This window comes from Pseudochaenichthys georgianus, chromosome 14 (assembly GCF_902827115.2).
Source record: "Pseudochaenichthys georgianus chromosome 14, fPseGeo1.2, whole genome shotgun sequence".
Lineage (NCBI taxonomy): Eukaryota > Metazoa > Chordata > Actinopteri > Perciformes > Channichthyidae > Pseudochaenichthys > Pseudochaenichthys georgianus.
Genome location: NC_047516.1, coordinates 14,727,696 through 14,743,005, shown reverse-complemented (window position 1 = coordinate 14,743,005; position 15,310 = coordinate 14,727,696). Strand labels below are relative to the sequence as shown.

At 43.4% G+C, this 15,310-nt stretch overlaps 3 protein-coding genes across 7 annotated transcripts in view; all 3 read left to right on the top strand.

The window, feature by feature from the left end:
• The first annotated feature begins 80 nt into the window (after positions 1 to 80).
• Positions 81 to 3,211, top strand: znrd2 (zinc ribbon domain containing 2). The gene is made up of 4 exons (XM_034098378.2): positions 81 to 190; positions 1,240 to 1,394; positions 1,507 to 1,591; positions 1,779 to 3,211. The coding sequence occupies exons 1-4, from the start codon at positions 175 to 177 to the stop codon at positions 2,222 to 2,224; spliced, it is 702 nt and encodes a 233-aa protein (XP_033954269.1). The 5' UTR covers positions 81 to 174; the 3' UTR covers positions 2,225 to 3,211.
• A 361-nt stretch (positions 3,212 to 3,572) lies between these two features.
• fam89b (family with sequence similarity 89 member B) lies at positions 3,573 to 8,322 on the top strand. Its single transcript, XM_034098379.1, has 2 exons — positions 3,573 to 4,130; positions 6,883 to 8,322. Exons 1-2 carry the CDS (start codon positions 3,876 to 3,878, stop codon positions 7,138 to 7,140), a joined length of 513 nt encoding a protein of 170 aa, XP_033954270.1. The 5' UTR covers positions 3,573 to 3,875; the 3' UTR covers positions 7,141 to 8,322.
• Positions 8,323 to 10,355: 2,033 nt separating this feature from the next.
• Positions 10,356 to 15,310, top strand: part of ehbp1l1b (EH domain binding protein 1-like 1b) — a 39,744-nt gene continuing 34,789 nt past the window's right edge. Inside the window, exon 1 of one of the 5 annotated variants that reach the window (XM_034098512.2) lies at positions 10,356 to 10,947. In XM_034098512.2, the coding sequence (XP_033954403.1) occupies positions 10,844 to 10,947 (104 nt within the window). In that variant the 5' untranslated portion in view covers positions 10,356 to 10,843. The remainder of the gene's footprint in view (positions 10,948 to 15,310) is intronic. The other 4 variants (XM_034098516.2, XM_034098517.2, XM_034098518.2 and 1 more) reach the window with 4 other exon arrangements.

The following is a 15,310-nucleotide window of genomic DNA, read 5'->3' as shown; positions in this document are numbered from 1 at the left end:
TGGAGAGCTAACGTTAGGGACTTACCATTGGCTCAATACAGACTTAAAACATGTTTACATTGTTTATCCAGAGGGAGGCAGCAGAAGAAACTGATGCCAAAAACCTCAAAGAAGAAGAAGACGACACTTGAGGATTCTGACGTCATCACGCACAACGTGCAGCACTGAAGCAACATGGCTCTGAATGGAGGTTTGTTAACTTATGAGCTTTATAAGTAAGCTAACTTGACATTTCTCACAGTCACCTGGTTTGTTGTGGTGTATAGGTGTTTTGTCACACATGTATGTAGCATTCTCGTGTGTACTTTTATTTGTACCAACATTGTTTTCGTCACCACCGTTAGCTGACGTTAGCCCGGCTGGTTTGCTAGCTAGCTTGTTATTTCCTAGCAGAGCACTGCGGCAATGCTAATCACGTTTTGCAACAACGCACCAAGCACAGAGTTGTGTATAAATGTTCTAATCAGTGTAAAAGTCCTGTAAAACCCAATGTATATAGTAGACTAAAGGCTAACGCAACGTATACACACACGTTACAGCAGTGCCAATAACTGTTTATATGCAGTGGTGTAATGTAACTGAGTACATTTACTCAAGTACTGGAATTTAGTACAATTGTCAGGGACTTGTACAAGTCCCTGAAAATTGGTAAATGTACTTTTACTCAACTACATTTATTTAATATATTTAGTTACTTTGCAAATGATGTAAAATATAACACTGGAATAAGACTTTAGTTCAAACCATGGTTCAAACCGAAGTAACATTCACAAGCTAACCGCCGGCATACAAAGACATGCAAATTAACTCCACCTTTACCAGCTTTTATAATACTCTAATGCATCAATAATTATAATCAAAACATGTAAGTTATATTATTCTGAAATGGGCGAATCTGCACAATTAGTACTTGAAGTATATTTGATGCTAACACTTTTATACTTTTACTCTTGTAACATGTTTGAATGCAGGACTTGTACTTGTCACAGAGTATTACTACACTCTTGTACTTCTACTTTTAGTTAAGTACAAGATCTTAGAACTTCTCCCAGCTCTGTTTTATATGTGATATTATCACCACAAAGCACTGTGTTTTGCACTGATAATAGTGCTGTACAGTGTTTGACCCTGGGGATTGCCCACAGTATTGAGTATGTAAGTCACTTTGGCTAAAAGCGTCTAACAAGTAACATGTAATGAAACAATTTTATTAAATCAGCACTTTTTTTCTGACCCCAGATGACAAGGACTTTTTTGATTGGGAGCCACCAACAGAGGCAGAGATGAAGGTGATCCAGGCTCGCAAGGAGCGACAAGACAAAATCAGCAAGCTGATGGGAGGCTACCTGCTCAAAGGATACAGGATGCTGGGGGACTGCTGTGATGTGTGTGGGGTGAGTAAGGAGAGGCTTTTGATTGTTGGATTTTTATGCTACGATTTTGGTAGTTCCTTCATAATGTAGGTAACATGAGTCATGAAATAAGTATGTTTTTTTTGGTTTCCAGACAATTCTTCTCCAGGACAAACAGCAGAAACTCTACTGTGTCTCGTGTCAGGAGCTGGACTCTGACGTGGATAAGGATAATCCTGGTATACACAGACTAATATTTGATGCATTTAAAGAAATAATCAAACCTTATTTATTTTTGTTATTATGCTGCATCCACATATATATTTGTTCTTAACTCAATTTCTGTTCTTCTTGCCTTGAGCTTTTTGTAACTGTTATCTGTGCTTGTTCCCACTTCTTCTTTTCTCCCTCTTGCTCTCCCCTCAGTTCTGAATGCTCAGGCAGCGTTGTCCCAGGTGAGAGAGCGACAGCTAGCAGCCCAGGCCGCTGCCCCCCCGGCCCCGCCCCCGGCCCCTGAACTCAACGAAGGCCCCAGCACCAGTCAGGCAAGTGTCCTAGTGCCTCAGCCCAGACCAGAGCACTGCGAGGGGGCTGCCGCGGGAGGGAGAGCCCTCCTCCCTCTGCCTGCTGTCCCTTCTCCTACAACTCCTGCCCCCGCCCCGGCCCTGGTACCCCCTCGAGCCCCCGTCAGTCCACAGAGCCCTGTGATCCCTCCGTTGTTGCAGGAGGCAGAGGAAGCGGTTCTAATCAAACTACGCTGGGCCACCAGCCAGCTACAGAGTTCGGCCTCCCTGGAAACAAGCATCCAGCTGTGCAGCCTCATCGCCAGCTGTGCCAACTCGCTGCGCAGCCTCAAGGAGCTCAGCCAGTAAGCGTCATGGAGGTGGTTGTAACCCTGGATCCACAGGATCGCTCTTTCTACTTGCCTCTATCCAGGAATACTGACTCTGGTTCGCTGCTTTGCGGCATCTCTCTTGACTGAATCCTTGCATAGAGCTGAATTCAAAATTGGTCAGGAAATGCACTTGAAATAGGATTAAATGTCAACAGTTCACATGTTGCTCTTGAGTTTACATACCTTTATGGCTGGCAGAAATCTCATGTTACATTGTTTCAATATATGTTTGATTACAAATGTTTTTAACATCTGACCGTTTTTGACAATTTGTAAGTAATGATATAATGATACGGACTGAGCAGTTCTTAATGCTCATTCATCATTGGTGTACATTTAAAACCATCTGGCCATTTTTTTTTTTTTTTAAAGGACTTCATCTGTAAAACACTGCGAACTTCCATAGTTGATTGTAATGGAAATGGCCAACAATTTGACATCTGGGAAAATTACATGAGTTCTCTATTTGATTATTTTAAGTACCCAAAAAGTAATTTTTGTTTTGCAAATCAGAAAATTCAAAAAACAGTGCATGGAGGTAATTATGTAACATTAGTGTGATGTGCTGATAAACAACATAGTACCAGACTAAGTCATGAATTGAAATGAATAGGAAGTCGGTCCTCTGATCGAAGGTGAATTTTTCTATTTACTGTCCAGACATTCAGGGTGATTTCTGTCATGTCTGACCCTCTGGTGTTGCAATGATTTTCATTGTGTGCGGGCAGTGTGGAGGTTTTTATTGTAAATATATTTGATATATGATGGTGATGATGGTCATGTGATTCAGTGATGCTCAGATGAGACATTTAGGTGTCAGACTCACAATTCTTTTTTCATTGCAACCATCTCGAGCAAACAAACTAGACAGCACTTCATATTAGATAAAAGCCAGCTTCAGTGTTGTTCAAGGCGGTTAAAGGTTTCGAATTATTTACCTGAATAAAGCTTTGCCTGAAAAGGATTGATGCATTTTGTTTATTTCCACAAGAGGGCGCCAAATGCAAAACTACAAAGTTTGTTAGGAAAACTCTTTGTTTAAACATGTGCAAATAAACCTGTAAACTGCATTTCTGTTTAAATGTGACCCATGAATTGCATACCCATCTGCTGGCGTGCAATAATTATTAATTGATTATTTTAAATGGCTTATTATTTATTTGGTGTGGTTACATTTATCAATTTAGCAGTCTATCAAATCATGACTATGCTTAGAATGTCATTTATAGTGTATGTATTTGCGTGTGTAAACGTGACTCGGCAGTATTCCAGGTAAACAACCCTCTGACAGGCTTTCTTCCCCCCAGACAGTGGGGCGTGGCGCGGGGACTGCCGGGGGCTGTCTGTGGGTGAACTCTCCCACACAAAGGAGAAGAAACAAAACAAACAAAGCCAGGAAGCTGTGACATTAACTCGGAATTCACTCCTTCTGTAGACACTCACATCCACGAGACAGCCATTGATTTGTTCTAATATTGTTTTCAAGACTTGGGGAAACCGCCGCTGCTGAAATAGCACCTTTGGGTGAGGGTGAGAGTGCAGACAACATTTATGCGCATTTGAAAGTGATCGATCCATGCAGAAGGCGTGCCGTGGCGTCTCGTGCTGAGTCAGCTGTCCGCGGGGTGATGAACGGGAGTCGGCACGGTCCGGGCGGGGGCGGTGCCTCCGGGGTCTCCTCCGTGGAGGGGCTGCCGCCGCTGCCTAAAGGCCTGAGCGGCATCCTGAACTCCAGCGGCGGGTCGTGGCGGGACATCGAGAAGGTCCACAGCAAGAGGGCGCGCATCCAGGCGGACATCAACCGGGGCGGCGGGGACGGGCAGCGCGGACACGGCAAGCCGGGAGGACTGGACGCTGCTTTGGCTCTGCTGCGGAAAGAGATGGTGAAGTTACACCATTATATTTAATTATCTGGCCAGTTATCCAAAGCTGCTTACAATGCAGGGGCGGATCTAGACAAATATTCATGGGGTGGCAGGAGATTTTGAGGGGTGGCGTCCCCTGGCAGAAGTATGCTGATTTAATCGCAGTCATATCAATCAATGTTAACTTGGAAAGCCACAATATTTATATATTTAACTCAATAACATAGGTGACATTATTGTCGTGGCACATCAGTAAAGTGTTACATATAAATATATAAGGTGGCAGACGTAATTTAATGAATTTTAACTGAACAATAACTGAATCAGTTGGTTTCACTCTTAGAACAGCAGGGGTACCAAATCTATGAAGACTGCTGCAATAAGTACATTAATTAACTGTCTCATCGATGTTTGTCTGAATGAATATGATACTATTAATAATCATATTATTCCTATCAGCTGCCAATCACTGTTATGATTCACATATGCATTTATTATTGAATAAACTATATTTTTTGGAGGACTTAATGATGAATGTTCCTCAAGATCCTTGCTCACCCTCCTTCAAATTTGAAAGACAAGTAATTACTATCATGTATCAAAATTCAAAAGATTCAAAGGAACAGTTCAGCGCCCCACGACTTTACTGCAAACAGTTACAACCTTGACTTTACATCAGAAAGAACAAACATGAAAGAAGTGACTAACTGCATAAATTAGGGTTAAAAAACGTGCATTCAGCTAAAACATATACATCGCTGCAGAGTTATTATACAGTGGAAAGTCCTTACCTACTGGCCTAGTTAAATCAAAGTGGTTACTTTTTTTTGGCTGGGCAATGTAGTTTTACACACCGTCTTATTTGACTCTCTCAGGACTTAACACTAGAACCGCCAATGGGTACATTTTACCCGTAGCGGTTTTTTGATTGTATGTAACTTTTTTTCAATAACATATTAAAGTCTCCCAGTCCGTGACTTTTCCTGAAAGTGTGTTATGTAGCACCCTCTGTTGTTAACAATTGTCAATATGAAGTCAGATTGAAAAAATCGCCAAAAAAAAAAGCCATTTATACCCATATCCGCCAGTGGGTAATATTTACCTCAGAGAAAATGCAGCGTAAACATGACGTGTTGCTATAGCAACGCCTTTTGTCTACTGCGGTTCCTTATAGATAGAGAGAGAGATTGAGAGAGAAATAGATAGATAGATAGATAGATAGATATATTGATAGATGGATAGAGAGAGAGATAGACAGACAGATAGATAGTTTAACGTCTTGGAGAATACAAGATCTTGGATGACTGAGCTCACGTTGAGGACGTAATGCATGCAGGTTACGTGCCAGTTGAATAAAGATGGACACTTGGAATGAGAGAAGTAGTCCGCGTCGTCTGTTTATGTAGACTGTCCATAGAACAGAACATTACAGATAGATAGATAGATAGATAGATAGTTATAGATAGATAGATATAGAGATTTGTACCTAAACAAACCACAAGACTAACACCAAGCGTTTAAATCAGCACTCTTAGCGATATTTTATACTTCATGTTATCTGCACAAACTATGTCATATGAAAAGCTTATTGGTATAAGTTTCATCCCTGTGCGATCAAAACTCACTGTTCTGTATGATAAATAAAAGAACATTGTACCTTGAAAATCAATAGCGGGTACATTTGACCCGTTGGCGGTTTTAGGTATACAGCGACCTCTGGCGGTTCTAGTGTTAAAACTGTTTTTTGGGGGAAGACCCCCACAAAGAAAAATTACCATCTTTACAAGACTCACGTCTTGTGCTGCATTCACTTGCACTCGGACATTAGAGATTTTCTCTCATAAATGTCCGATGAGCCACAACTTTTCTTTCAAAACAAAGATGCCAACTGGGGTGGCAGCTGGGGTGGCAAGGCTATTTTTTAGGGTGGCAGTTGGTGACCACCCCATGCCACCCCGGTAGATCCGCCCCTGTTACAATGTAAGTGTAGTCAACAATACAAACTCAAAACGGCAATAATCCTGAAAGAACATTGATTTAAATTATGCCAAACTATTTTAAGTATAGGCCTACTATTATTTTTTTGTTTAATAGCCAAGGTGCAGTAAAACATGTGTTCTGCAAATATCCTGCCTTTGTCTACCTGTGTGACATACATTTTCTACTTGAAACTAGTCACTCTTTAAAGGTGGGGTAGGTAAGTTTGAGAAACCGGCTCGAGATACACTTTTTGTTATATTCCATGGAATGCTCTTAACATCCCGATAGCAATGAATATCTTAAGTGCTTTGACAAAAAATCCATTAAAAAAATTCATCTGTGGAAGCTGTAGTACTGTAAAAAGCACGACCAATCATTTTAGCCGGCCGGGCTAAAATAACTGGATGGCCTACCTGCCTGTCAGCTTTCCATCTGTGCACAAACTTATCTCGTGCCCTCATTGGTCATGTGCGCATTTGTGTGTGTTGGAGGAGGGGCTCTGTAAGGAAGTGGCAGATTTTTTCCGGCTGTGTATTTTCAAATTCTAGCGCACTCGAGCTGGTTTCTCCAAAATTACCTACCCCACCTTTAAGCAATTATGATGAGAAATCATTAAAAAAAAAATCTAAAGTCATTGTCCACTTCCTAGTTTTTTGTTTGCTCAGTTGGCATAGTGTTGTGCATTACACAAAGATATTTGTTTTTGTCAAACTTCTTATAAGGGAAAGTTCAGAGTTTCCTCACGCGTTAGTCTTTGTTGGCTACAACAGATTGTGTTTTTGTGCAACAGGTCGGTCTGCGTCAGCTGGACATGTCTCTGCTGTGCCAGCTGTGGTCCCTCCATGAGTCCATCCAGGACTTTAAGGGCTCCTCGCTGCTGTCCGATGTCTCACTTTCTGCTGATAACGGATCCTCCTCCGAGGACGAGGAAGATGAGGAGGAGGCAGGAGTTATCTCACAACCTCCATCCTCTTCATCCTTGTCTTTGCCTCCACCAAGCAGCAACTCCAGGGACCAGTGGATCAAGGACTCCTTTCACATTCCCTGATGAAGTTAAACACACACTCACACACGCTCCATGCACTGTGGAGACATCTTACTCTCCTTTACGTGCCATGTTTTTATGCCACACACATCTATTTCCAGATTGGTTTTCTGGCTGTGGGTCGATTAAAATGAGAGCAACTCAATAGCTCTGCAGTACAGAGTATTAATTAGTCTTGTATTAACTTATAATCTTTGCATTACCTAAGTGTTAGTTTTCCTGTCAGTGGTTTATCTCTGAAGAAAGATCCAGACTGACAAGTGTGACCAGGTCTTATCAGCTTGTTGTACTTCATTGCGTAATCTTCATGCTACTACATGCTGCTTGCTTGTCATTGAATTTAAGCTGCCTTATAAGAATTATTTTCGGGCCTTATTCCACTTTTGATACATCTGATGCCTGATTATGGTTTCCTGTTGTTCTGCCTTGCTGTTCTGTAAACTGTGCAGAACAATCTTCCACAGTGTCCTCAGCCAGTTGGTGTCTTAACAAAAAAAGGGCTTTCTTTAAATAGCAAAACGGTCTTGATTTCTGTGAGCATTTGACACAGTACACACATTTTCTAAACCCAAATTTGAGAAGCAATCAACATTTATAAATAAGCCCAACCCAACAAGTCCTGTTGAATAACAAGCTGCAGAAAATTGGTTGCAAAGTGGCGTTTATAAGTACTATCTTCGCTGCCTTTAAAAAGTTGTTGAATCCATTTTGAAGCTGTGCTGCTCTCCTTTCAGCAGGAGAAAAAACACCTGAAAAGGGGATTTTGATCTCAGTGAGGATAATGCGTTCGTTTAATACAGTTGTATACGGCTTAGGTATATTGAATTGCATTGTGCTTCTTTTAAATACTTCACCAATCCAGACTTTTCGCAAACCTGAAAAAGTATTATTCAAATGAAGCAACTCCTTAATGCAATTTTTTAAAATATTTTTTCTCAGTGGATTTTTCTACTTTTAAACAGTGTTTTTTTTTTGTTGCCTCAACTCTTAGCTGTGTTTATGTGCATGTGACTATCAAATGGAGGCACAGTCTGCCCAGTATAAACAATGAAATAGCCTTTGATTAAATAACTTATCAAACAAAATGTGTTAAAGTTTTCTTGATTGGCAAATGCTTTGTAAAGCCAGTAAATTACTTGTTTTGTATCTACAACTTAAAATAAAAACCATCTTGTACACCACAGACATGTTCAGTATTTCTGCATCTTATTTAAATGTTATCAGAGGATGATATTGCCGGTATGACCAACAGGGGACACACTGTCTCCAGTTGAGAGCTCCTTCCCTCCGCCAGGCTCTTCCTCTTGGATCATGTTAAAGCAGCAGCAGAGTGGGGAAAACCATTTGCTGTGGGGGGCAGGAATGAAGGGGGGTGACGTTCTGAGTAGACAGTCTCATGCTGTTCTCTATTTATAATCAACATATGTTGCGGGTTATTGTTAGAATCTGCCTGTCTCTCTCTCTGACAGTTTTAGTGAAGCGTTTAACCGTGTGTGTCCACAATGGATGTCTTCTCCCTTGTTTGTCCCTCTTCAATGTATACCCTTTTTTTCTCTATCTTTGTTTTTGTTGTTCATCTATTGGCTATATTGCTGTTATTACACCACCTAGTTTCTGCAAATGCTTTAAGACTTACAGTGAGTGATTGTTAAAGTAGATATTCAGATAAGAGGTCAGTGTAGTGGATGTCAATTATTAGGCGCGTTCACACCGGAGTACTTTTTAAGATGTAACACTTAAAGGAATACCAAGAAAACAACATTATTGGAAAATTGAAGAAGATTGGTCCCCCGTTTAACAACAGCAAACTGTCAACAAACACTAACACAACTTGTGCAGTACAATCCCAATCTCATGTTTTTAGTTCTATAATCAGTATTTACCAGCTTGTGTTTTTGTCAAAATATTATTATTTTAAACTCCACAAACACAGAAAACCCATGTACTTACAAATTAGAATAAATAATATGTTGTGTTTCAACAAGCTATCATCACAGGATTACTTTTTGATATACAAATGATTATTTGGGCGGTAGAACTATTCCTTTAAGGCAGGGGTGTCAAACTCAATTTCACACATAATCCACATTCGCATTATAGTTGCACTCAAAGGGCCGGTTGTAACTTTAAGACTATATATAAAAATACATAAATATTTAATATATATATATATAAACTAATGTATTATATTACATTATTGCCTTTGCATTGGATTATTATCGGATAGGGTAATAACTTCATATTTAACTATGTCTGAAAGCAGAAGTCTAAGGCAAATAATTGAAAGTCTCTTCAGTGAGAATGTCACAAAATGATTTTAAAAGACATTTTGAAAAAAAAGTCAATTCTTAGATGCATTGTGGGACATGTAGTTTATGGGCAACGTGCTTCTGTAAATCGCCATGTAACCGTATTATAAACATATTATATTCTTTACAAGCTATTGTGGGGCCACATGAAATGAAGTCACGGGCCGGATTTGGCCCCTGGGCCTTGAGTTTGACACCCCTGCTTTAAGGTGTGTGTTCGATTAAAACCTGTAATACGTGGTTAGTTACAGTAAATGAATGGTTTTGTCAGGTCTGTTTATTAAACAGAGCAAGCTATACAAGCTGTTGGTACCGAGAGCAGTAATGCACGTCTGAATTTCGGACCCACAGTGTATTATTAGACCAACTCTGAGTCATGAGGGAGTTGTTCCCCCTCTGCTGTCCCACTCCTCCACCCCAGCTGCCTCTGTCCATCCATCCATCCCTGTTCCCCCACCTAAAAATAAACTCCATGCTCTCACTGAGGAAAATCCCTGTACCTTGACCTAGCCGGAAAACACACACACACACACACACACACACACACACACACACACACACACACACTTACTGGCCCTCTTCATGGAAACTATTCCTCTGTAGTTAACTGGATGTTTCTGGCAAGTGCTGGATGACGCAAGTGAAACACAGGAAGTGACTTAAGTTATAACTATGAGCTGAAATAAGAAAACACACAAGGTGTTTTATGTATTTCTTGCTAAAGCACTTGCATATTCCTGCTGCAGGAGATCTAAGTGTGCCAGGCTGATTAAGTGAAACAGTCAGATAGATAAGCCTGCTCCAGTGACACACACAGTCAGGATCAAAGTCTACAGGTATGACTTCAGACTGTCAGTGCCTTCATAATCAGCACAGATAGAGACCTTTGCATACTGCTGCATCACCAGTATAGGCTCTCTTTGCATATCCTCCCTCTCTCTGTGTTGTCACAGGAGGAAGGAAGGAGTGTGAACTCAAGGCAGCAGATCTACATTACAACAAGCGCTGCTGCTGTCTCCATGTGGATTACTGCCAGAAAGAGAGTTATCAATGAGTTGCAGTCGTTTCATAGAAAAACTTGAAATTCATATCATGAGGGTATAGGCCTACATGCTGTTTGGATGACAGCCAGCAGGGCGGAATCGGTTCCTCTTTGCTTTTGGTATTATTGCTGTTTCTGTTCGGTACATGTCGACACTTCTGATTCAACTCATTGCCAATGAGCGCAAGTTTCAGCTTGTGTGAAGTTATCATCACCAGAAGCAGTAGCAGAAGAAGAAGAGTGCCTTTTAAGGAACTGACACAGCTGAGATCGCTGGATTATTGTTGCGTGGAGGAGAGCGTGTTTTTATTTATTTTTCCTGTTTGATAGTTTATATTTTTCACCAGAGGAAGTCATGACTTCGGTGTGGAAGAGACTGCAGCGAGTCGGTAAAAAGGCTTCAAAGTTTCAGTTTGTCGCCTCTTACCAGGAACTCGTACTGGAGTGTACGAAGAAATGGTGGGTTTGATGACAAATTACTTTATTTCCCTCAAATGAACGTTTTCTGTTTCTGTTTCTTAACATGTAAATAGCCCCACCTACTAACCTGTTTTGTATACGTTATAATAAGTTAATGATATGGTTCTTTCCGCTACACTGTGAAGGATGAGGGCGTGCCACATGTCGCCTCTGTATAGCGTTAAGTTGTTCCGCAGTGATAGAGGGTTCGATACCCGACCCCGCCTATTGACAGGGTCTGTGTATGTCTGAGACATCAGACATGTTACCACCAAACAGTCCATAGGTTCATTGATCTTTACACTCATGCAGTGGTGGAAGAAGTAGGCTACTCAGATTTTTCACTTGAGCTAAAGTAGCAATACTCAATTGTAAAAATACTCTGATACAAGTACAAGTCCTGCATTCAAAAAATGTCCTTAAGTAAAACAACAGAAGTAGGGTATTAGTATTCATGTATAGCCTACTTAAAGTCCCAAAAGTAAAACTACTCATTAAGAGTTATGGCCCATTTTAGAAGAATATTTATACCGTTTTTATATATACAAATATAATAAATGGATTATTGATTTATGATTGTGTTCATCATGGCTGGTAAAGGTGGAACTCATTTGAATTACTTTATATACTGCTGCTGTATGTCTTTACCTATGATCATAAGTCCAAGTTTATTTAATTATGTATTTATTTATTGTATTAGCTAATCATCTGAATCTGAAGAGTAGAAGTATAAAGTAGTATAAATTGGAAGTACTATTACTACACAATTGAACATGATTACAGTAATTGAGTAAATGTATAGTAACCTACACTGAACTCATGTTATATCACACAACCCTATTCAAATCATTTGAGATTTAAATATAAAAAAGTATATGTGTTCTCTAAAAAAAAACAATACTGGCACATAATAGTTTTTATCCATCCATCCATCTTCTCCCGCTTATCCGTGGTCGGGTCGCGGGGGTAGCAGTTCCAGCAGAGAGCCCCAAACTTTCTTTTCCCTGGCGACATCAACCAGCTCTGACTGGGGGATCCCAAGGCGCTCCCAGGCCAGCGAAGAGATATAATCCCTCCACCTGGTCCTAGGTCTACCCCTTGGTCTCTTCCCAGCTGGACGTGCCTGGAACACCTCCCTAGGGAGGCGCCCAGGTGGCATCCTAACTAGGTGCCCGAACCACCTCAACTGGCTTCTTTCGACGCGAAGGAGGAGCGGCTCAACTCCGAGTCCCTCCCTGATGACCGAACTTCTCACCTTATCTCTAAGGGAGACACCAGCCACCCGGCGGAGGAAACCCATCTCGGCCGCTTGTATCCGCGATCTCGTTCTTTCGGTCATGACCCATCCTTCATGACCATAGGTGAGGGTAGGAACGAAAATGGCCCGGTAGACAGAGAGCTTTGCCTTCCGGCTCAGCTCCCTTTTCGTCACAACGGTGCGGTAAAGCGACTGCAATACCGCTCCCGCTGCTCCGATTCTCCGGCCCATCTCACGCTCCATTGATCCCTCACTCGAGAACAAGACCCCGAGATACTTGAACTCCTTCCCTTGGGGTAAGGACTCATTCCCTACTTGGAGTGGACAGTCCATCGGTTTCCTGCTGAGAACCATGGCCTCAGATTTGGAGGTGCTGATCCTCATCCCAGCCGCTTCACACTCGGTTGCGAACCGATCCAGTGAGTGCTGAAGGTCGCAGACCGATGAAGCCATCAGAACCACATCATCTGCAAAAAGCAGTGGTGCAATCCTTAGTCCACCGAACTGCAGACCCCCCCCCCCACGACTACGCCTCGAAATCCGATCCATGTATATTACAAACAGGATTGGTGACAAAGCGCAGCCCTGGCGGAGGCCAACCCTCACCGGAAATGGGTCCGACTTACTGCCGAGGACCCGGACACAGCTCTCGCTTTGGGAGTACAGAGATTGGATGGCCCTGAGTAGAGACCCCCTCACCCCATACTCCCGCAGCACCTCTCACAGTAACTCCCTGGGAACCCGGTCATCCCCCGTCATACTCCAGCTCTGCCTCTAACATAGAGGGCGGAGTTGTCGGGTTCAGGAGTTCCTCAAAGTGTTCCTTCCAACGCCCCAACACTCCATCAGTTGAGGTCAACAACGTCCCATCCTTACTGTACACAGCTTGGATGGTTCCCTGCTTCCCCCTCCTGAGGTGTCGGACAGTTTTCCAGAACAACTTTGGTGCCGCCCGAAAGTCCTTCTCCATGTCTTCTCCGAACTTCTCCCACACCCGCTGCTTTGCCTCGGCCACGGATGAGGCTGCTGCCCTTCGGGCCTGTCGGTACCTTGCAACTGCCTCGGGAGTCCCCCGGGATAACAAATCCCTGAAGGCCTCCTTCTTCAGTCGGACGGCTTCCCTGACCACCGGTGTCCACCAGGAGGTTCGAGGGTTACCGCCCCTTGAGGCACCTAGGACCTTGAGACCACAGCTCCCCGCCGCGGCTTCGGCAATAGAGGCTTTGAACACCGACCACTCTGGTTCAATGTCCCCAACCTCCACAGGAATGCCCGAAAAGCTCCGCCGGAGGTGTGAGTTGAAGGCCTCCTGAACTTGGGCCTCCTCCAGACGTTCCCAGTTCACCCGAACTACACGTTTGGGCTTACCAGGTCTATCCAGAGGCTTCCCCCGCCACTCGACCCAACTCACCACCAGATGGTGATCAGTTGACAACTCCGCCCCTCTCTTTACCCGAGTGTCCAAAACATACGGCCTCAGGTCCGATGATACGATAACGAAATCGATCATGGACCTTCTGCCTAGGGTGCTCTGGTACCACGTACACTTATGAGCATCCTTATGTTCGAACATGGTGTTTGTTATGGCCAATCCATGACTAGCACAGAAGTCCAGTAACAAACCACCACTCCGGTTCAGATCAGGGGGGCCGTTCCTCCCAATCACGCCCCTCCAAGTGTCTCCATCATTGCCCACATGTGCGTTGAAGTCTCCCAGCAAGACTAAGGAGTCCCCTTCAGGAGCCCCATACAGGACTCTTTCCAGGGTCTCCAAGAAGGCCGAATACTCTGAACTGCTGTTGGGTGCATAAGCACACACAACAGTCAGAGTTTTCCCCCCCATAACCCGCAGGCGTAGGGAGGCGACCCTCTCGTCCACTGGGGTAAACTCCAACAACGAAGCACCTAACCGGGGACTTGTGAGTATCCCCACACCCGCCCGGTGCCTCACACCTTGAGCAACTCCGGAGAAGAATAGAGTCCAACCCCTATCCAGAAGTAAGGTTCCAGAGCCGACGCTGTGCGTAGAGGTGAGCCCAACCAGATCCAACTGGTACCGCTCCACCTCCCGCACAAGCTCCGGCTCCTTCCCCCCCAGAGAGGTGACGTTCCACGTCCCCAAAGCCAGCTTCTGCCGCCCGGGTCTGGTCCGTCGAGACCCTCCGCTTTCACTGCCACCCTTCTGGCAGCGCACCCGACCCCATCGATGTTTCCCGTAGGTGGTGGGCCCGCGGGACGGAGAAGCGGAGGTGTTGCCCACGTTGCCTTTTCGGGCTGGGCCCGGCCGGGCTCCGTGGCAAGCCCGGCCACCAGACGCTCGCCGACGAGTCCTCCTTCTGGGCCTGGCTCCAGAAGGGGACCCCGGGCTTCCTCCGGGCCGGGTATCCTCACTTCCTGTGTCGTCTTTCATGAGGTCTTTTGAACCAATCTTAGTCTGGCCCCTTGCCTGAGACCAATTTGCCATGGGAGACCCTACCAGGAACACAAGGTTCCAGACAACACAGCCCCCAGGTTCATCAGGGCACACAAACCTCTCTACCACGGTAAGGTGCTGGTTCTTCAGAGAGGAATAGTTTTTATGTGTGTCATTATATTTATTTGGAATTGTACACAAATGCTGGCAATGAGACCAGATGTCTGGTGAACATTTAAGCAATTTAACATTTTCTAATTTGGCACAGTTATTTAATCATTTATCATTACAGACTAATTTGTTTTGCTTTTTATTCAATTCAGAGATTACATTAGATCACTTTATAGCCCTGAGGCTCTGTATGGCTTCCCCTTCTTGTGCAATTTCCTGTTGTACAAAACATTTGGGAGGAGGCCAGGTGATGCAGCACGGAGCAATATTCAGCTCTCTGACGCGGACACAACATTTATAAGGAAAGAATAACTATCAAAATGGTCAGGTTAAGGGTTTAAGGGCCATGCTTTAAAGTAGAATCTGAAATATTAAAAGCATCGCTAACTTTTCCTGAACCTTTATTACTTTTTTTTGGTACTTGCTTTAAAATAGTGAAATAATAACTACATTGTCTGATATTTTTATAAGAAGTTTCTCTAGTATCTTTAAACATTTGCCCACAGGCCACTTTGGCCCAA